This window comes from Muscardinus avellanarius (assembly GCF_963383645.1).
Source record: "Muscardinus avellanarius genome assembly, chromosome: 21".
NCBI classification, from domain to species: Eukaryota; Metazoa; Chordata; class Mammalia; order Rodentia; family Gliridae; genus Muscardinus; species Muscardinus avellanarius.
Genome location: NC_137807.1, coordinates 25,132,872 through 25,154,984, shown reverse-complemented (window position 1 = coordinate 25,154,984; position 22,113 = coordinate 25,132,872). Strand labels below are relative to the sequence as shown.

General features: G+C 57.7%; 1 protein-coding gene across 6 annotated transcripts in view; it reads left to right on the top strand.

The window, feature by feature from the left end:
- Window positions 1–22,113, top strand: part of MED15 (mediator complex subunit 15) — a gene marked incomplete at both ends in the record, with an annotated part of 30,136 nt that overhangs the window by 3,171 nt on the left and 4,852 nt on the right. For 2 of the 6 annotated variants that reach the window (XM_080717389.1, XM_080717387.1), the window contains 7 exons: window positions 6,706–6,793; window positions 11,263–11,314; window positions 13,475–13,504; window positions 15,042–15,254; window positions 17,933–18,147; window positions 19,137–19,478; window positions 20,986–21,105. In XM_080717389.1, coding sequence (XP_080573515.1) covers window positions 6,706–6,793; window positions 11,263–11,314; window positions 13,475–13,504; window positions 15,042–15,254; window positions 17,933–18,147; window positions 19,137–19,478; window positions 20,986–21,105 — 1,060 coding nt within the window. Of the gene's footprint in view, window positions 1–6,705; window positions 6,794–11,262; window positions 11,315–13,474; window positions 13,505–15,041; window positions 15,255–17,932; window positions 18,148–19,136; window positions 19,479–20,985; window positions 21,203–22,113 lie in introns of those variants that run through there. The other 4 variants (XM_080717388.1, XM_080717386.1, XM_080717390.1 and 1 more) reach the window with 4 other exon arrangements.

Here is a 22,113-nt window from a genome sequence, read left to right as displayed (position 1 = left end):
ACGGGGTGCGCACCACCCGGCTCCGTGTCCTCTTCTGCCTGTGCCTGAGCCCTTCTGCGCTCGCCTTGCATCTGAAAAGAAGGCTTGCTCTCTTTCTCCTGAAATTGCTCGCTTTTTTTCCTTGAACTTGTATCCCTCACTTTCCTACATAGACTGTCTTTGCCTCTGAAGAAAAAAAAAAAAGACTGGGGTTCAATCCCAGCAGCACCAAAAAGAAAGTATAGCAAGGAGTGGGAGGGCTCGGAAGTCTGGGTGGAGCGGCCGCGTCTGGTGTCCTTCACGGTCTCGTCCTGGCTCCCGAGGAGCCTCTCGGACAGGCTTCATTTTCCTTTTTCTTATTTATTCTTTGTGGTGCGGGGACTGACCTCGGGTATTATACCTCCGAGCTAAACCCCAGCCCATTTTGTTTTTGTTTGGAGCCAGGGCCTCACTAGGTGCTGAGTCTCACAACATGGCTGAGGTTTCCTCTAACCTGGGATCCTCCTGCCTTCGCCTTCCAAGATGTAGAATTACAGGTGTGCGCCACCGTGCGCGGCTCAAGTTTTAGTTTGGCCCTTTTGGTTTTCCAAGCCCTGCAGAAGTGAGTTCCCTGAAGGCCTGGGAGAGAAAGGCCGTAGCCCGCCTGCTCAGGGGCCCAAGCCTAAGGCGCCTGTGGTTGGGAAAGTGTTGCTGGCCCAGACTGGCCCTCACTGAACACCAGCTGTCCCTGCAGGGCCTCAGGAAAAGCAGGCTCACGCCCCTTAGCGGGCAGGGCCTGGGCAGCAGTGTGCTTGAATAGAGTAGGGAGTATGTGAACAGCGACTAAGGAAAGCCTTTGCTGAGCCAGGCATAGGGTGCTGCCCGCAGCCTCGTCCTTGGGAGGCTGAGGGCTACAGGTCAGAGGCCGTTCCCAGCACTGAGACCCTCAGCAACTCGGCAGGACTGCTCAAAATGAAACAGGGCTGGGGATGTAGCTCAGAGGTAGAATGCCTCTGGAGTCAGTCCCGTGTGTGTGTGTGTGTGTGTGTGTGTGTGTGTGTGTGTGTGTTCACAAGTTGCTAAGGCTGTCTGCAAGCCTGTGATACTCCTGTCTCAGCCTCCCAAGTACTGGGATAACAAGCATGTCCCACCATGCCCCGCTGAGCAGAAGCTTTTCCCCCCCCAGAAATATTTTATACTTATTTGGAAACAGGGTCTCACTAAGTTGTTGAGAGCCTCACTAAGTAGCTGAGGCTGGCTTCAAACCTGTGCGATCCTCCTGTCTCAGCCTCCCAAGCGCTGGATTACAAGTGTGCGCCACCACGCCTGGCAGAAGCATTTTTTAAATATGGTTTGCAGGCCTGAAAACAATGCTCACGGTATTTGGGTTTATTCTTCAGCCACCAAACACGCAGAGGCTGTCCAGGCAGGTACTGTGGAAGAGTCGTGGGCGTGGCGGTGTGGCGCTGTGTGGGCCGGGTACAGAGGCCCACCTCCTCCTGCGCCTCCCTGCTCCGTTCCTGCTGTGGTAGAGTGTGCGCTGGCTTGACAGGATGGCTTATTTCTGGCCTTGAGCCAGACCAGTGCTCCTCAGACCTGTACCCATGTGATCGTGGTGTTGCCCTGGCAGGCCAGGTGGGCTGGTCCCCCAGGGCGTCCCCTGGCACCCAGCGCTCTTTGCCTACAGCTCACCAAGCATGCTCATCTGGCCTGGATAGCTGTTCACCGCCTCAGAGCTGCTGTGGCAAGGTACATCCCAGGCCTGGTCTCTGCATGCGCCAGGGGCCTTTGCTGCATGGAGACCCGCAGCGCCCTCTGGAGGACTGCTCAGGAGCCTGCTGAGCCCTCAGCGATCACTGCTCTTCAGCACGGTGACCCCGGTGATCACAGCTCCCGAGCACGGAGACCCCGGTGATCACGGCTCCCGAGCACGGTGACCCCGGTGATCACGGCTCCCGAGCACAGTGACCCCGGTGATCACGGCTCCCGAGCACGGTGACCCCGGTGATCACGGCTCCCGAGCACGGTGACCCCGGTGATCACGGCTCCCGAGCACGGTGACCCCGGTGATCACGGCTCCCGAGCACGGAGACCCCGGTGATCACGGTCCCGAGCACGGAGACCTCGGTGATCACGGTCCCGAGCACGGTGACCCCGGTGATCATGGCTCTCCAGCACGGTGACCTCAGTGATCACGGCTCCTGAGCACAGAGACCTCAGTGATCATGGCTCTCCAGCACGGTGACCTCGGTGATCGTTGATTACGGCTCTCCAGCATGGTGACCTCGGTGATCACGGCTCCCGAGCACGGTGACCTCGGTGATCACGGCTCTCCGGCATGGAGCCCACTGGTGCCATCGCCGCCCCGCCTCCCGTGTTCACGCCCTGTGTCTGGCTGCACTGCAGCCGCCTGCTCCCGATCTGGGGCTCAGGCTGGCCCTCGCTGCAAGTGCTCGCTGTGTCAGCTGTGCCCTGGCTTTGTGGCTGTGGGTGTGCGGTTCTTGGCTCTCAGCCTTTTTTTGTTTTTGGTGCTGGGGATTGAACCCAGAGACCTTTTACTTCCAAGCTATACCCCAGCCCAATCTTATTTTTTATGTGGAAACAGGGTCTCCCCAGGTTGCTAAGGGCCTCGCTAAGTTGCCGAGGCTAGCTGTGAACCCACGATCCTCCTGCCTCAGCCCCAGTACTGGGATCACAGGTGTGCGTCACTGTGCCGTCACCCTCAGCCTTCTGCGTCCCGGGGGCAAGCTTGCTTCCTGGCCCCCTTTTCCTGCTATCAGAAGGCAGGAGGAGGAGCAAGTAGGGCTTGGGCTCAGGTGAGGCGACGGCGGCATCCTCTTCTGCTGCACACGCGCAGGGCCTTGCTCACTGGTGCCTCAGAGCTCCGGTGCCCCCTGCTGCCTGGGCCCGTAGCATCTGCCCTGCCGGGGCCTGGCCTGCTTCTGCTCCTCGCCTGGATGCCTGCTGCCGCCTCTGTGGCCTGGGCCAGGCTCCAGAAGCACAAGGGACACGGAGGGCCCCGGCCGGCTTGGGGCTGAGGGAGCAGCGCAGCCGGGCACCTCGCTCACTGGTCTCACATGCAGGCAGGTGTGCGTGTCTCTCGGCTGGAGCCTCCTCTGGGGTTTCCTCTTCTTTCTTCCTTTTTTTTTTTTTTTTTTTCAGGGGAGGGTACTGTGGATGGAACCCAGGGGATTCTACCTTCGAGCTACACCCCCAGCCCTATTTTTATTTTATTTTATTTTATTTTTTTGTGGGTCTGGGGATGGAACCCAGGGGCATTTGACCTCCGGGCTACACCCCCTGCCCTATTTTTTTTATTCTTTATTTTGAAACCGGGTCTCACTGAGTTGCAGAGGGCCTCACTAAGTAGCTGAGGCTGTCCGCGAACCGCGATCCTCCAGGTCTCAGCCTCCCGAATGCTGGGATGACAAGCGTGCCCACCACGCCCGGCTTTATTTTTATTTTTTATTATGAAACAAGGTCTCACGAAGTTGTTGAGGGCCTCGCTAAGTACCTGAAGCTGGCTGCGAACTTGGGATCTTCCTGTCTCAGCCTCCCAAGTACTGGGATTATAAGTGTGCGCTACCACCCTGGCTTTTTTCTTTTTAGAGGCATTGGGGATTGAACTCAGTGACACTTGACCTCTGCACTATACCCCAGCCTTATTTATTTATTTATTGTGGTACTGGGGACAGAACTCAGGGGCCTTCTACCTCCAGGCTACACCCCCAGACCTATTTTTAGTTTTTATTTGGAAGTAGGGTGTTGCTGAGGCTGGCTTCAAATGTGCGCTCCTCCTGTCTTGGTGTCCTGCGTACTGGGATTGTAGGGTGCACTACCACGCCTGGCTTGCCTTTCCTTTCCTCAGGGACCCAGGTGTGAGCTCGCAGCCATGTGCACTTTTGTGTATTTTTGGCAGTGGTGGTCCTGGGGGTTGAATCTAGGGTCCTTCTGCCACTGAGCCACACCACCGGCCCGTTTGTTATTTTTTAAAAATTTTGAAGCAGGATCTTGCTAGTTACTAAGTGCTATTCTTGAACCTGTGGGCCTCCTAGCCGAGCCTCCCCAGCTGGAATGGCAGGCTGCGCCACCGTGCCGGCTACCACCCGCGTGTTCTTCAGCAGCCGGGCGTGGGTGGTGAGCGTGTGGAGTGGTCAGTGTTTCCAGGCAGCAGCTGGGTGGCTTGTGGGCGAGGCTGTGGACCGCCGGGTGCCGGGAGGGACGCAGAGAAGAGACCTGATGTGGACGAGGCGGCCTTGCGGCCTCAGGGCTGCTCGTCTCTGACCAGTGCGCACCTGGTGTTAGGTGGTGGGGTGTGTGAGTGTGTGCGTGCAGCGCATGGTTTCGTTCTGGCGGGTCTCTGGAGCTTCTGTTGCAGGGCCTTGATCCTTGAGAACCAGCAGCAGTGGAGGGCTGCTCGTAGGATTTCCTCTTACTGGACCTTCATCAGCAAACGTGTTTATTTATTTATTTGTTTATTTGTGGCACTGGGGATTGAACCTTGGTTGCATTCTACCTCTGAGCTGTACCCCAGCCCTGTTTTTTTTTTTTTTCCTGTGGTACTGGGGGTGGAACCCAGAGGCTTTCTACCTCCGGGCTATACTCCCAGACCTATTTTATACTTTATTTGAAAACAGGGTCTCACTGGCTTTGAACCTGTGCAGTCCTCCTGTCTCAGCCCCCGAAGCACGGGGATTCCAAGCGTATGCCACCACACCCGGCTTTATTTTTATTCTGAAACTGTCTCACTAGGTGGATGAGAGTTTCACCACTGCTGAGGCTGTCCTTCATTCAACCAGCGATCCTCCTGTCTCAGTCTCCCAAGGACTGCGATTCCAAGTGTGTGCCCCACGCCTGGCTAGCAAGTGTGTTTTATTTTATTCATTTATTTTTTTGTGGTAGCGGAAGATCGAAGCCAGGGGCATTCTACCTCTGAGCTACACCCTCAGCTCTATTTTGTTTCTTTTTAAATTTTGAGACAGGGTCTCACTAAGTACCCGAGGCTGGCTGCAAATCTGCGATCCTCCTGTGTCAGTCTCCCAAGTACACAGGCATGTACCCCCATGCCCTGCTTGCTTTGCACACTCGTGTCATCTGTCTGTCGCCCCAGCTAGAAGCTGTTGAAGTTAGGCTAGTGTATCGGTCACGTGAGGACAAATGCGTCGTCCTACACAGCCGTTCCTGGGCTGAGAGACGACTTCTGTGGCCTCAGGGTCTGACTGAGGCCTGCTGTGCTCAGCGGCTGAGTCGGGGAGGCACTCAGTCTGCCAGAAGGCGGAGCTGGAGGCTGGCGGAGCTGGAGGCTGGCGGAGCTGGAGGCTGGCGCTGGGCCTTTGCTTTGGTCCTGGCAGTGGCCTGTCCGTCTGGCCCCATCTCCTCCAGCCAGGGCTTCCTCTTTGCTCTTCCTCTCCTGCTCCCTCCCTCTCCTGGCTCTGTCCTCTGTGTTGCTTACTGCCTGTTTTATTATTGTTTTTGTGGAACTGGGGGCCGATCCCAGGGTGTTCCGTTCCACCTTTGAGCTGCACCTCCCCTCCTTTTGGTGGATGTGGTACTATGGATTGAATCCAGGGGCAGTCTGCCTCCAGCTAATCTCCAGCTCTATTTTATTTTTTAGTTTCAGAGCCGGGCATGGTGGCTTATGCTTGTAATCCCCGTGCTTGGGAGGCTGAGACAGGAGGATCGCGCAGGTTCAAAGCCAGCCTCAGCTACTTAGTGAGGCTCTCAGCAACTTAGTGAGTCCCTGTTTTTATCCAAATAAAAATATAGTCTGGAAATATAGCCCGGAGGCAGAAAGCCTCTGGGTTTCATCCCCAGTATCACCAAAAAAAAAAAAAAAAAAAAAAAAATGGTGTTAGTTTCAAACATGGTCTCACTAACTTGCCGAGGACCTCACTAAGCTGCTGAGGCTGGCCTTGAACCTGCAGTTCTTCTGTCTCAGCCTCCCAAGTCCTGGGACTGCAGGCATGTGCTACCATGCTTGCTCCCTTACCCCCAACACCCCCCCCCCCTTTTGCGGTACTGGGAATTGAACCCAGGGGCATTCTACCTTCAAGCTACACCCCCAGTCCTATTTTGTAATTATTTTAAAACAGGGTCACACTAAGTTGAGGAGAGCCTCACTAAGTTGCTGAGGCTGGCTGGGAACCTGCGATCCTCCTGTCTCAGCCTCCCAAGTACTGGGATTATAAGTGTGTGTCACCACACCCAGCTCCCCTAACCCCCTTTTTTGTGGTACTGGGGTTCCTGGAAGCCCTTCTACCTCTGGGCTACACTCCCAGACCTATTTTATATTTTTTTTATTTGGAAACAGGGTCTCTTAAGCCAGCACGGCTGGCTTCGAACCTGTGGGATCCTCCTGTCTCCGCCTCCCAAGCGCGGGGATTACAAGCGTGTGCCACCACGCCCGGCTCCCCTAATCCTTTTTAAAAAAGCATTTAGGCTCTTGATGCAGGCTCCCTAAAGGGTAGCCTGCATTCTCCCTTGAATGGATATCACTCACTTTCCTAAATAAACCTCTGTCTTTGTCTCTGGGGAGAAAAAATATCTCTCATAGCCAGACGTGGCGGTGCGCTCTGCCCTGCCCTCTCCTTCCCTGCCCAGCTGTCCCTCACGGCTTGCACCCTTCCCCTGTTGGCTGTGCAGGGCCTCAGCCGGCCACGTGCCGGGACAGTTTCTCACCCACTGGGGGCAGCTGGCACATGGGGCTGCTGGCAGGGCCGTGCATAAAGGTCTCTTCTTGTGTTTCAGTGAGGATGCCATGAGGAAAGCTGGCGTGGCCCACAGTAAGTCCAGCAAAGACATGGAAAGCCACGTGTTCCTGAAGGCCAAGACCCGGGTAAGGGCCGGAGGGGCCTGCTGAGAGGCCGGGGAGGGGCGGCACCGAGGTGCAGAACCTTCTGCCCGGGCACTGGGCCTGGGGCAGGGTCTCTGGCCGCCCGATCCGGGGCGGGGCTGGCTTGTCTGTGATCCACCAGTTCTGATGTGTGTTCAGGGCACCAGAAGGACCCCCGGTGGCATCCAGGGACAGGCCTCGCCTCAATTCTGGGCCCGCCGTGTGGCAGCTCCGACGGGATCGACCCCACAGATCCCCGGGGGCTGGCTCACCCCAGGGAAGGAGGCGGCATCCCGCTGTCCCCAGCCTGGGTTCAGGTCCTCCCTGCTCCCGCGCTCTGGCACCTGGGTGCGAAGTGCTCCTGGACTGGCCTCTGGCGTGGTGCCTGGGCACCCAGGGGAGTGGGGAGAAGCGCGGCCGCTGCGTGGGCCCTGCCCTGGGCACCTGCTCTCACGACCGTCCCTGCGCAGGAGCCTGCTAGTAGAAAGGAGGCGAACAGAGCCGGCGCGGCACGCACCTGTAGTCCCAGCAGGCTGAGGCAGGAGGGCCACTGGTGTACAGCCTAGCAATTCAGGCCCTCCACAACTCACCAAGACTGCAAATAAAAAGTCAAATAGGGTGCGGCCTAGAGGTGGCATGTCTCTGGGTTCCATCCCCAGTGTCACAGAAGAGAGCAAGAATCCATCCCCAGTGTCACAGAAGAGAGCAAGAAGAGGGCTGGGGGTGTGGCTCAGTGGTAGACAGGCCTCGGGGTCATTCCTCAACACCGCCCCCCCACAGTGAAATAAAGGAGGCTGAATAGCCGGAAGTGAAAAACCGTGTGTGAGCACGTGGGTGTGCAAGGGGCGGCTGCAGGAGCTCACCCTGGCGGCAGCACTCTCCCCGTGTGGGGGTGGCAAACATTTCCTCTTAGGAGCGTAATGGAATGCTGGCCATGGTGGCGCATGATTGTAATCCCCGTACTTGGGAGGCTGAGGCAGGAAAATTGCAGGCTTGAGGCCAGCCTCAGAAATTTAGGAAGGCCCTCTGTAACTTAATGAGACCCTGTTTGTTTCAAAATAAAAATTAATGTAGGGCGTGTGTAACTTTTTTTTTTTTTTTTTTTTGGTGGTACTGGGGGTGGAACCCAGAGGCTTTCTACCTCCAGGCTATACTCCCAGACCTTTTTTATATTTTATTTGGAAACAGGGTCTCACTAAGTTGCTGAGAGCCTCACTAAGCTGAGGCTGGCTGCAAACCCTTGCGATCCTCCTGTCTCAGCCTCCCAAGCGCAGGGATTACAAGCGTGTGCCACCACGCCCGGCTGGGTGTGTGTAACTCAAAGACAGAAAGCTCCTGGGTTTAGTCCTCAGTACCATAATCACATACAGGTTGTGAATGTCTCAGTGGTCGAGCACCCCTGGTTCAGTCCCCAGGATTGCCAAAAAGTAAAACACATGTATCACCATCTAATACTTGTCCCAGAACATTCCTGTGGCGCCTGCTCTGGAATTTGATGTATGTGGAAAACTTCCAAATATTGTATCTAGAAATTACTGAGCCGAGTGGGATGTGGTGACTCAGCGCTTGCAATCCCAGCTCTTGGGAGGCTGGGACAGATTTGGAGGTTCAGTGGTAGCCTCGGCAACTCAGCAAGGCCCTGTTTCCAAATAAGAAATAAAACTGGGCTGGAGTGTAGCTTGGAGGTTGACTGCCCTGGGCTCAATCCCTAGTACCAATTTAAAAACAATGACTGAACAAGCTGATCTTAAAGAAATTGAAGGGCCCGGCATCATCAGAACAGCCTTTTTTCTCCTTCCTCGGTAGTGGGGATTGAGCTCAGTGTTCTAATTCTGAACCACACCACAGCCCCGGCTTTGTGTGTCTGTGTGGTACTGCGGATCCGAGTCTTCGCGTACGGCCCGGTTTTTTCTGTTATTTATTTACTTACTTAAGGTACTGGGATTGAACCTCGGGGACTTTTACCTCTGGGCTACACCCCAAACCCTTTTTAAAAACTTTATCTTTGAAATTGGGCCTCACCAAGTTGCCTGGGCTGACCTTGAATCTGCAGTCCTCCTCTCTCAGCCTCCCATGTACTGGGTGGCAGGTGTGCTAGCAAGCCCAACTTTTTCTTCTAAAATTGGAAACGGGGTTGCTAAGTCACTTTTTTCGCTCCTGACCTCGAATCTGCGATCTTCCTGTCTCAGCCTCCCAAGTACTGAGATTCCAGGCACGTGTCACCGTGTCTGCTGTCAAATCAACCCTGATAAAGCACGTTGGAGCCGTAAGCCCAGCACTCGGAGGCTGAGCTGGAGAACCAGTACAAGGCCAGCCCGGCAGGCGGTCCCCAGCTCAGCCCAGGCCGCTGGAGCTGCAGGCGGCACCACACGCCCAGGTGACTTTTAAGCTCTTTTGAGTTTTGCGTGTGGTAGGAAGTTGGGGTCCAGACTATTTCCTACGTGGCGATGCAGCTGTCCAAGCACCTTGTTCCTTTGAAACCTCCTTCCTCCCCGTTTTCCGGCTGTGGTAGGAGAGAGAACGCGGCTGGGCTTTTCAGACGCCGCGGCCCCCGAGGTAGTTGGCCCGTGAGAGGCCAGGGGTCCCGGCCAGGCTCTGACCGCCTCGCACCTGTCCCGAGCTTTCTTTGGCCCCGCCCACTGACCCGCCGTCCGTGGGGGACCTGGCCTTGCCTGCAGCTGACCGTGGGCTCACCTCACCAGCCACCAGAACCGGACGGGGCCGGCGGAGGGTGGCGCAGTGGACAGGCCTTCCCAGCGTCTCCCCATCCCTCTCCGCTGCCCCCGTGGCGCCGTTCCTCCAGCTCGCCCGGGCCTTCTCCCTCCATGTCACCCCATGCTAACTCCCTGGCTGACAGCTGAGGGAGAGCACGGTGGACGGCCTCCGCTCTCCTGCACCCGGCGCACACTGCTGCCCCGGCCCTTGCTCTGACACCGCATCCACCTGTGTCCAGGGCACGCTCAGTACCACGGCCACCGAGAGCAGCGCGCAGCTGGCGCCCCTCCCCATTTGGGGCTGTCTTCCTTGAAGGATGGACTTCCACAGGGGAAGATGCGTTTCTCAAATAAGAATTTTTTCTTTTGGTTGTACTGGGGATTGATCCCAAGAGCATTCTTCCTCTTGGCTACAGCCTCAGCCCATTTTATTTTATTTTTATTTTTGTTTATTTTTTGGTACTGGGGATGGAACCCAGAGCCTTCTACCTCCCAGCTACACCCCTAGCCCTATTTTTTATTCTTTATTTTGAAAGAGGGTCTCACTAAGTTGCAAAGGGCCTCACTAAGTAACTGAGGCTGGCTACAAACCGCAATCCTCCTGTCTCAGCCTCCCGAATGCTGGGATTACAAGCATGCGCCATCACGCCCGGTGTTGTTTTTACTTTTGTGGCACTGGAGATTAAACCCACAGGCTTTCTACCTCTGAGCTACACCCCCGGTCCTATGTTTTTCTTCTTTTTTTTTTTTTAATGTAGTACTGGAACCCAGTGGTATTCTCCTTCCAAGCTTCACCCCCAGCCCTATTTTTTATTCTTTATTTTGAAACAGGGTCTCACTAAGTTGCAGAGGGCCTCACTAAGTAGCCGAGGCTGTCCACATACCTGCAATCCTCCTGTCTCAGCCTCCCAAGTACTAGTATTACAAGCACACGCCACCATGCCGGTTATTTTTGTTTTAAAACAGGTTCTGGAGCTGGGTGTGGTGGTGCACACTTGTCATCCAACCTGGGGAGGCTGAAACCAGAGGATCACAGGTTCATGGCCAGCCTCGGCTACTTAGTGAGGCCCTCTGCAACTTAATGAGACCCTGTTTCAAAATAAAGAATAAAATAGGGCTTGGGGTGTGGCATAGAGGTATAATGCCCCCGAGCTCCATCATCAGTACAAAACAAAACAAAACCAGGACTCAGTAGGTTAATGGAGCCAGGTCTCCATAGGGTAGTGGAACCTTGCTGTTGATGGGCTGGCCGAGTCTCCGCTGCTATCCTCCTCCTGAGCCTCCTGGTGACTTGGGTGACTGGCGTGCTCCACCACGCTTGGCCTGAAGTATGAAGGTTTTAGCTCCCACACGCCCTGTTGACCTCAGCAGTCACTGTCCCAGTCCTGATGGCTGCAGAACGCCTTGGGGCTGTGCCCTCGAGGCTGGAGAATGGCTGGTGGGAGCAGCCTTGCTGGGCGCTTCCAGAGCGCGCTGGGCCCTTGGTGCCATCCCACCATCCCCAGTGTCGCTTCGCTCCCGCCTTGCCTGCGCAGCAGCAGAGGGGCAGGTGCCTAGCAGGCGCGGCCGGCCGCCGCACGGCAGCGGGGAGGAAGGAAGAGTAGGGCGCAGTGGTGGCACCAGCCAGCAGTGCAGGGCAGCACCAGCCTCGTGCCCTTGGAGGAGGAGTGGTGGAGGCAGGAAGAGCCTCAGCTTGGCAGGGGCCGCGGGGCCGGCTTCTCCATCTGGGATTCAAGCGCTTCCTGTTTTTCCATTTAGGACGAGTACCTCTCCCTCGTGGCCAGGCTCATCATCCACTTCCGAGACATCCGTAAGTCAGACTTGGGTATCCGGGTCCTGCTGGGCTGTGCGTGAGCGCCGGCTGGCTCTCTTGGCGTCTGTCAGGCGCTGCGGGCGGGACCTCCGTGCCAGCTTGCCTGCTTCTGTGAAGCTCCTCACGGCGCAGCATCTGGGCCTTGGGTGCAGATGTCCACCGGAGGCGGTGCTGGCCTCCAGGGTCCAGCCCGGGCCGCCGCTCTCACCTGCTTCTCCGTCTGTTTTTTTTTTTTTTTTTTTTTTGGTGGTACTGGGGTTCCTGGAAGCCCTTCTACCTCTGGGCTACACTCCCAGACCTATTTTTACATTTTTATTTGGAAACAGGGTCTCCTAAGCCAGCGCCCGCAGCTGGCTTCGAACCTGCGCGATCCTCCTGTCTCTGCCTCCCAAGCGCGGGGATTACAAGCGTGCGCCACCACGCCCGGCTTCTCCGTCTGTTTTGAGGTACTGAGGATGAAACCCCAGGGCGTTCTATCTCCAAGTGACACCCCCAGCCCTATTTTGAAATAGGGTTTCACTGAGTTGCAAAGGGCCCCACTATGTAGCTGAGGCTGTACTCAAACTGCAATCCTCCTGTCTCAGCCTCCCGAATGCTGGGATTACAAATGTGCGCCACCGCGCTTGGCCTCCGTCTCCTTTTTAATAGCATTTTTACCTCTGACATGTCTGACACGAGTGGTTGGCCCTGGAACTTAGCGTGTCCCTGTGACTGGGAGCCGTTGAGGCCAGCTTGCTGGGCCCCGGCCCTGGCCCTGCTGTGCTGAGTGTCCCCTCATCTTGTGTTGGCCCCTGATTTGGGGGCCTCTGCGCTGGTTCTCGTGGCCTGGCCCGCAGTGGCCCCATTCTTAGGGAAGGTGTGTGTTTTCTTTGTGTTCTGTGGATGCACAGGGCCCTGAGCGTTCCAGATGGCCACAGCCATGGAGGGAGGCCTGGGCTGGGCCGCCCTGGTGCAGCCAGCAGCTCTTCTGCCAGGCCTGGTTGTGTGAACACCAGACGGGCCTCTCTGGCTGCAGGCCTCTTGCCATTCCCTGTGGTCAGCGACCGTCAGATGTGGGTCATTGAGGTGGCTGCTGCCTCAGCAGGAGTCACCAAAGCAACAGCAGACATGGAGAACCCCGCAGGCCACGCCAGGGGTGTGGCGCACACCTGTAATCCCAGTCAGGATTGCAGGCGCGGGGCTGGCCTTGGAAACTTAGCAAGGCGCTCAGCAACTTAGGCCCTGTTTTAAGAAAATTAAAAAAAGAAGCAGAGCCAGGCATGGCAGCGCACGCTTGTGATCCCAGCATTTGGGGGGCTGAGACTGTAACGTCGTGGTTTGTGGACATTCTCAGCTTCTTAGGTGAGGCCCTTTGCAACTTAGTGAGACCCTGCTTCAAAATAAAGAATAAAAAAGAAGGCAGGGGGTGTCACTCGGAGGTAGAAGCCCCTGGGTTCCATCCCCAGATACGCCAAAAAAAAAAAAAATAGGGCTGGGGGTGTCACTCTGAGTTTGAAGCCCCTGGGCTCAATCCCCAGTATGTGAGTGTATGTCTGTCTGTCTGTCTGTCTGCCTCTCTCACTCTCTCTCTCTCACACACACACACACACACACACACACACACACACAGATCAGCTGAAACAGCTGGCTTCGTCCCTTCTGGTCACCTTTTACCAGAGGGCCAGCAAGGTGGACCTCAGGGGATCTCGCTTTCTTTGGGGGTGTTGGGAAGGACCTGGACAGTGTAGAAGAGAAGGGACCAGGGTCTGAGGAGGAAGCAGCCGGCCCCGAGGGCCTCACGGACCCCTGTTGTGGGGCCAGCTGGCCCTGCCTCTCGTCAGCGGCCTGGGCTTCCTCCTCGGGGGGAGGGGGGGGCGCCGCTGCTGCGCCCACATGGGCTGAAGCAGAGGCCATGCTGCACCTGCGCCATTGAGCACTCATGTCCTGTGGCCAGACCCTGGACTGCAAGGAAGGCCAGACAGAGTAGGCCAGAGTCCCGACCCCAGGGCCCGGGCGTGGGGACAGCCGAGGCCGCGGTTGCGGTTCTGGGGCCGCCTGTCTGGCCTCCAGTCAGTTCAGCTTCACCAGTGACCTCTGGCCAGATGCTTGCAAAACCCACCAACCCCTGGAAGTACACGTCTTTATAAAACTTTGTTTTTCTGTTTGTTTTTTACATAGATAACAAGAAATCTCAAGCTTCCGTCAGTGGTAAGATTTTCCTTTTGAATAGTTTTCCCAGCCAAAGCTTCGGGCGGCAGGAGTGAGGCGGCACATGCCTTGTGTGCGGGGCTAAGTTTAGGAGGGCGGTGCAGGCCCCGCGATGGGGAGAGGCCGCCAGCCACACCGCCACTGCACGCTCGGCCCTGCCCTCCACTCAGACCATGCTGCCCCCCTGGACCCAGCAGAGGGAACACCCCCAGAGTCTGAGCGCTCTAGAGAACTATCACGATTTGTTCAATATGGTAATCTACAGTGACATGTCTTACGGAGGATCTGAGAATTCATGTCCCGAAAGTTAAAAATTTCTTTGCACATGCAGAAACCTTTCCGCTTTGATCTTGAGGCACTGTGGCATGGGCTCTGTCGGCTGAGCCATTCCTTCTTCACCGAGCTGCTGCGGAGGGCTGAGCAGACCAGGCGGCAGCATTCTGCCTGTTGGGGGCGTGGCTGCGTCCGCCCTTGGTGCTGTGCCCGCCCCGTAGGCCCGCCCAAGCCGGGAGGGGCACGTGTGTGCGACCAGGGTGCGCTGGCTCTCTGTGGCAGGGGACCCAGCCAGGCCCACTCCCTGCGGTGGCTGAGTCCACACTGTGGCTGTGGCAGCGACAGGTGGCTGAGTCCACACGGCAGCCGACAGCCGGGCTCCGTGTCCTTGAGGCTGCTCCACACCTGCCCGGGCGGGCCCTGCTCAGGCCCCGTGCCTCTGCCTGTGGGGGGCCCCTGGCACTTGTCCCCTGTGCTGGGCTCTGAACTTCTGTTGAGCTACGTCCCCAGCTCTTCATAGTTTATTTTATTTATTTACTTAGTTTTGCGGGTCTGGGGATGGAACCCAGGGGCATTCGACCTCCGAGCTACACCCCCTGCCCAATTTGTTATTCTTTATTTTGAACCAGGGTCTCACTGAGTTGCGGAGGGCCTCACTAAGTAGCTGAGGCTGTCCGCGAACCGCAGTCCTCCGATCTCAGCCTCCCGAATGCTGGGATGACAAGCATGTGCCTTAATTTTTTTAGTTTTTGGAGATTCGGAATGGAACCCAGAGACATTCTATCTCCACATTATGCCCCTAGCCTTTTTTTTGTTTTTAAATAGAGGCTCACTAAGTTGCTGAGGCTGGTTTCAAACCTGTGATCCTCCTGTCTCAGCCTCCCAAGTACTGGGATTACAGGCATGTGCCACCATGTGGGCTCCTTTATTTGAGGCAAGGTTTTGCTGAGTTATCCAGGCTGGCCTCCAGCTTGAGGTCTTCCTGCCCTTGCCTCCTGAGCAGCTGGCTGCTCCTCACATGTAGTTGTCTCTGGGATCCCGCACTCGTGCCCCGGGCAGGAGGCTTGCTCAGTCTCAGGGCTCCTCGCTGCCTCTGTCCAGCCGCAGGTGCCAGCATGGCAGGCCGGCGGGTGTGCTCCCGCTCTGAGGCTCTCGTCCAGCAGAGTGCGCGAGGCCGCCCCGCGTCCTGGCCTGGCGTCTGGGGGGATGGACGGGGGAAGCTGTGCCAGCTGCCTGGGCTCAGCCCGCGCCCCTGTTTCTGCAGATCCCATGAACGCGCTGCAGAGCTTGACCAGCGGGCCCGCCGCGGGAGCCACAGGGATCGGCATGCCTCCACGCGGCCCGGGACAAGCCCTGGGCGGCATGGGCGGCCTTGGTGCCATGGGCCAGCCCCTGTCGCTCTCAGGGCAGCCGCCCCCAGGGACCTCGGGGCTGGCGCCTCACGGGATGGCCGTGGTGTCGACGGCAGCGCCACAGAGTGAGTAGCAGGCGCCGGGCCTGTGGTGTTGGAGCTCCCAGGCCTCTGCGCTGCACAGGGGTGGGGGCAGGCGGCCAGCGCGGGCGCAGGTCACTGGTCTGTCCTCTGGGCAGCTCTCTGTGAGGTCAGGTTTGCAGACAGCGCTGCCCTCCTGGGAGGCAGAGGCCCTTTTCCTCTTCTCCCTGGACCTGTCGATGTCCTGCCAACGCCCAAGTCCCCGCCGCCCGCCCGAGCGCGGTGCTCTCCCCCCTTACCTAGCTGTTGGTCTTGGAAGCTTGACAGAGAGCTGGAGCGCAGCGCGGTGGCCCTGCCGTTCCTTTGTTTGTTTTTGGTAATGGAGATTGAACTTGGGCATTTCACCTCTGCATACACCCTGCCTCTCGTATGTTTTATATATTGATTGGTTGCCCTAGGATTGAGCCCAGGGTCATTCTACCTCGGCTATGCTCTCAACATCCCCTTTTTGTGGTGCCTCTTTTTCTACCTCTTTTTCTTCCTTTTTCTACCTCTGAACCATACCCCACCCAGCCCTTTTATATCACTAAGCTGCCAAGGGCCTCGCTAAATGGTTGAGGCTGGCCGCGAACCTGCAACCTTCCTGCCTCTCAAGTACTAGGATTCCAGGAACGCGCCAACATGCCCGGCTCTCGTTCTTTGCATTTTTCTACTCTGAGACTGTCTCACCAAGTTGCTGAGGCTGGCCTCCTGTGTCCTCCTGTGCCGGCCTCCTCAGTATTGGGGTGACAGGCAGGCATCACTTGGCCTGGCTTTCCTGACTTCTTGCCCTGGAATGCTAAGTACGTTCTGACGTCACCCTCGGGCCCGCCCTCTTCCAGTGCAGGGCGGGTCTGCGAGGGCACGCGAGGCTCCTTTGCGTTACATTCTCGTGTGCTGGATGAGTTTGCTTTTGCTTAAGTTTCCAGTTTGCAGTTAGAGGTGTTTTGGAAGCGTGTGGGCTCAGGGCAGGCCTTCGCTCCGCCTGTAGCCCGCTCCTGAGGCGTTGTGGTGCAGCTCTGCCCTGGCTGCCTCCTGCCAGGCCCTGGCCGCGCCCTGTGTCAGCTCACGCTGCGGGCGCAGTGTGCAGTGCGGGGCGTGTCTGCCCCAGGAACAAGCACACTCTTAAGTTTGAAAACATTTCCACTGGGGAGCTGGGCCCAGCCCATGGAAGGTCTCTGTCAGTTCTTCTTTTCCTTTTTGGCAGTAGCTTCATTGCTACACAGTACTCAGCATACGATTTGTCTGTTAAGGGTACCATTCAAACAGCCGGTGGCGCAGCCTATAATTCCAGTGCTTGAGAACAGGAAGATAACAGGTTCGAGGCCAGACTCGGCAAGCTAGTGAGACCCTGTTTCAAAATAAAAAGGGGCTGGGATGTACCGGGGTCAGTGGGTGGCCTCTGGTGTACTCAGTGGTATGTCGCTGTTACTGGGATTGATTAGGACCGTTTCCTCACCCCAGAGAGATCTCACCACCCAAAATCTTTTTTTTTTTTACCTTTTTTTTTTTGAAAACAGGGTCTCACTAAGTTGCTGACAGCCTCACTAAGTAGCTGAGGCTGGCTTCGAACCCATGCAATCCTCCTGTCTCAGCCTCCCAAGAGCAGGGATTACAAGCGTGCACCACCATGCCCTACGTTTTTTTTTTTTTTTTTTTTTTTCCTTTGGTACTGGAGATGAAACCCAGGGGCATTCTACATTTAAGCTACACTCCCAGCCCTACTTTTTATTCTTTATTTTGAAACAAGGTCTCACTGAGTTGCCTAGGGCCTCACTAAGTAGCTGTCTGAACTGTGATCTACCTGTCTTGGCCTCCCAAATGCCGAGATTACAAGTGTGCGTCATCATGCCTGTTGCAAAAAAAAAATTTGTGTGTGTGTGTGTGTGTGTGTGTGTGTGTGTGTGTGTGTGTGTTACTGGGGATTAAGCCCTGGTACCTTCCACCTCTTCTTTATTTTTTATTTTGTAACTAGGTTTGACTAAGTTGCTGAAACTGGCCTCAAACCTGTGATCCTCCTCCCAAATATGGTACCCAAATATGCACCTCTGTGCCCGGCCCCAGCAGCACTGAGCACCTCACAACTGTTATGTCAGTGCTGTTCACAACAGCTCCGGGGGGAGACCGCCCAGCTGCCCATCAACTGCTGAGTACACAAAGGGGGAAATCCATGGGGCAGAATGTTACGCAGCAGTAAAAGCACCCGTAAAGCCGGTAACGCTCCCGAACACGGCAAGCTTTGTAAATACGGTGCTAAGTGGAAGAGACCAGAGGCAAGGTTGAGTGGGCTTACTGTCCATCCAGCGCACTCTACCTCCGAGCTCCACTCCAGCCCGATTTTTTTTGTTCTTTATTTTGAAACAGGGCCTCACTAAGTAGCTGAGGCTGGCTGCAAACCTGCGATCCTCCTGTCTCAGCCTCTCGAGGATTGGGGTTACAAGTGGGAGCCACCACACCTGGCTCAGCCCTTACTTTTTAATTATCACAGAGTAATTTATGGGAGCAAGTTCCATAATCAACACAGACTCTACTTCTGTCTGGTTTAGCTCTAGCAAACAGAGTGTCCAGACTCCAGCGGCCTGCGCCCACTCCATGCCCTCCTGTGTGCGGCTGTGAGCCTGGCCTGCCCTCGCTGGGGCCCCCTTAGGCCCCAGGCGCAGGCTCAGACTGGGTCTCTGCTGCAGCCCAGCTGCAGCTCCAGCAGGTGGCGCTGCAGCAGCAGCAGCAGCAGCAGCAGCAGCAGCAGCAGCAGTTCCAGCAGCAGCAGCAGGCGGCGCTGCAGCAGCAGCAGCAGTTCCAGGTGCAGCAGAACGCCATGCAGCAGCAGTTCCAGGCGGTGGTCCAGCAGCAGCAGCAGCAGCAGCACCTGATTAAGTTGCATCACCAAAACCAGCAACAGGTACAGGCTCCCTGGTTGCCGGCACTCGAGCCCTGGATGGGTGCCCGCCACGGTGCTGGATGCCAGGCCCAGGCTGGCCCGGGTGCTCCTGAGGAGGCTCTCTGCCCTGCTCCATGGGCTTTTCGAAGTGCGCGGCAGGCGGAAGGGACAGGCGCTGCCATTACAGGATGGCCCCTCGGGCCCAGGTATCTGGCTGAAGCCCGCCGTATGCTGTGGGGTCTGTAAGCCATTCACGTAGAGCTAGCTGAGGCTGACGTGGCGTGTGCACCTGTGGCCCTGGTACTTGGGAGGCTGAGGTTTGAGGATGGCCTCAGCACCTTAGCCAACTCCTCAGCAACTTAGTGAGGCCCTATTTCAAAGTTAAAGAGCAAATAGGGCTGGAGTGTATTTCAGGGGTAGAATGCCCCTAACTCCCTAAGTACTGGGATTAGGTGGGTACCACCATGCCCGGCTTCTGAAGCTGCTCTGGAAGCTGGGATGTGCCGTGCTCCCAGAGGGCACGCTTCTCATTTTGTGTCTCTTGGTTTCTGGGCGTGGAGCCAGCTGATCGCCGGCCAGCACTCTGCAGGGTGATGGCTGTTCCTGCCCCAGGGCTCAGTCAGAAGCTGCGCACCTTCACATGCCCTCCCTGTGGGCAGCCAGGCGGCAGGCACACACTGACCATCCTCGGGCCCACTGGCCGCAGGTGCTGCCGAGGTCTGCAGAAGCCGAGTTTTCGGCCCGGCTTCTGTGGGGTCCCACCTAGTCTTTGCCGCCCCTTCCCGAACCTTCTAGATATTTCCCTTGAACATCCCAGTGGCGGGCCAGCCTCTGGCCACAGGCTCAGAGTCCTTTCGTCGTCGGCCACGCTCCCCTCTGCAAGTGAGGGGTCAGCCAGCCATGCCCCAAAGGGCTGTGCCCCCCTCCTGGGGCCAAGGGGGTGCAGGGAAGTGTGGGCAGCCAGAGGCCGGCGAGCACTAACCCAGGCTGCCTGATCTGACCAGATACAGCAGCAGCAGCAGCAGCAGCAGCTGCAGAGGATGGCCCAGCTGCAGCTGCAGCAGCAACAGCAACAGCAGCAGCAGCAGCAGCAGCAGGCTTTGCAGGCCCAGCCACCAATACAGCAGCCCCCCCTGCAGCCGCCGCAGCCGCCCCCCTCCCAGGCCCTGCCCCAGCAGCTGCCGCAGATGCACCACCCGCCACACCACCAGCCGCCGCCGCAGGCCCAGCAGCCCCCGGTGGCACAGAACCCGCCGTCGCAGCTCCCGCCGCAGTCCCAGAGCCAGCCTCTGGTCTCACAGGCGCAGGCCCTCCCTGGCCAGATGTTGTACGCCCAGCAGCAGCTGAAGTTCGTAAGTACCAGAGCAGGTGTGAGGCACGTCCAGTCTCCTCTCGGCCCCAGCATTGGCTCTTCGCAGGCAGACAGCATGTCTTCCACATGCTGGGACTCGGCTGCGTATTGAGCCAGCGCCAAGTGTGTCCAAGAGGTGCTGCAGCGGCAGCGCTGCCCCCTGCCGCGATGTCGTGGGCATTCCTAAGTGGCGGATGCAGGGCACACATGGCCGCCTTGTGGGAGGATGCGCTGGATCTGCCGGCATCTACCGTGGCTCACCAGCTCCTGAACCCCCATGTGCTTTTTGGTGCTGGGGCGAAGAGCAGGGCCTCGTGCCTGTGCGCCGTGCTCCGCTGAGCCCCAGCCCGCCACTCGAGGTCTTTTGTCTCTCCTTACCATGCTCCTGAGAAGGGCATTCACATAAACTGTGTGTGTGGTACTGGGGGTGGGACCCAAGGGCATTCGACCTCCAAGCGACACGCCAGCCCTATTTTAGTCTTTATTTTGAAACGATCTCACTGAGTTGCGAAGGGCCTCGCTAAGTAGCTGAGGCTGGCTGTGACCAATGATCCTCTGGCCTCTGCCTCCCGAATGCTGAGATTACAAGCGTGTGCCACCATACCCAGCTAAAACCTGTTATCCAGATATGGTGGTGCATGCCTGTAATCTCAGTACTTGGGAGGCCGAGAGAGGAGGATCACAGGTTCGAGGACAACCTCCGCAAGTAGTAAGAATCTCATCAACCTAGTGATACCATTTCCAAATAAAAATAAAATAGAGCTGGGGTTGTAGCTTAGAGGTAGAATGCTGCTGGGTTGAATCTCCAGTATCCCCCCAAAAAAACCCAAAACAAAAATACCGTTACTTTTAGTCTGGCACATCCCTGTGAAGGTATATCCAGTCCGCAACATTTACAGAGGACAGGCTTCCGTGAGGGAGCTGCCACGGAGCAGCTTGAACACCCCTCGGCCCCTGGTTGTGTGGCCTCAGCTGTCTGCGACCTTGAGTGGTGTGGGGGAGAGGCCTCGCCTGAGCTGACATGGGGTGAGGGGCTCCACAAGGCACCTGCCCAGGAGCCAGCACAGGGTGTGGAGCCCTGGGGCGCCGCGCCGCTGGGTTGGCCTGGTGCTGGGAGGTGTGCGGGAGGGCCGCCTCCTGCGTCCTCCTGCGTGGTCTGCTGTTTGTTGCCAGCTCTTGCTGCACTGCCTTGCTGCGGCTGGCAGTGTGTTTGGGCAGCTGGAGGTTGACACTTCGCTTGAAGCGTTGCTGCTGTGGGGATGGCTGAGAATCCCAGGCAGCAGACTGCGCAGCCTGGAGGCAAGGCTCAGCCGTGCCGGCTCCGCGCCCAGCTGGTGTGGGGCCTCTGGTGGCCTCATGGGTCAGGGACGGCCAGGTGGGTGGCACTGTGGCCTCTGGAGTCGTGACCGCCTCTCTCCCTCCAAAGACAGCGCGACTCTGGCTTTGCACAGGTAGCAGGCGCCCTGCTCCTGCCTCGTGGGCTCCAACTCGTGCTCTCCCTTCTCAAGGTTCGCGCTCCGATGGTGGTCCAGCAGCCGCAGGTGCAGCCCCCGGTGCAGCCCCCGGTGCAGCCGCCGGCAGCAGTGCAGAGCGCTCAGGCCGCGCAGATGGTGGCCCCAGGAGTCCAGGTAAGGGCTGGGGCACCCAGGGCATCTGAGTTGCTGGTGGTGCGTGTCCACTGCGTGCAGAGCTCTATACCGAGGGTCCTGGCGGGGTTAGGGCTGAGTTGATAAAGTGTCCTGAGTTGGAAAAGGTTCTTTGGGTGGCAAGTTTCACGCTGAGCTCTGCTTCCCTGAGCCGCCCAGAGCTGGCTGGGGTGGAAGGGAGCACTTTGGAGACCCAGCAGCAGACGGAATACGTGGGCACCTGGCCGAGGCCCTGCACACCTGTGCCGCAGCGGCCCTGCTGCAGGGACTTTGGCACCGCTGTGTCCTTTCCCGGCCTGTGCCAGTGCTGTGCTCCTGCTGTCTGGAGATTGGACGCCCATGATCCCTTGGCTGCCTGGTTCTGGCTGGCGGCATGCCTTCGGAATGTGCCAGTCGGTAGCGCTTTCTGCCTGGGGACTGTCACCCGCGAGCCTGCCCAGCCTGGCATCCATGTGGCTCCCTGCAGCAGGAGGAGGGCCAGCCAGGGTATCTGGGAGGAGGGCTGTGATGGCTCCTCCTGCTGCCCACTGGCTCAAGGCTTCTGCGAAGGTCCTTCTGGTGGCGTTTAGTGGCAGCCTCCAGGGTTGCCGCGCCGAGTGGCCCAGGCACAGGTTCCCGTGTGCCTGTGTGAAGCCTCCGTGGACTCCATCTGTGTGGGCTTGGAGTCGCTCGCCACCACAGCGGCCAGGCGCTCCTCGGGGTCCTGGGGCGGCTTTCCCTGGCCCTCTGGGGAAAGGACATGGTGTGTTGCAGTCGCCACCCTTGCTGCCCTGGGACCCCCTGGCCCCGGCCTGGGACCCACTCATGGAAACCTGCAGCCCTGGGCGCGCTCCAGCGTGGAGAGCAGGGGCCTCAGCACAGACACGTGTGTGCCTGGTGCAGCCACCCTCTGGGCCTGCTCGTGACTGCTGGACAGGGCAGTGTGCGCCCCACCGCCTGGCTGGCCTCCATCAGCTGCTGGAAGCAGGGTGCTAGCCGTGTGAGCCTGGT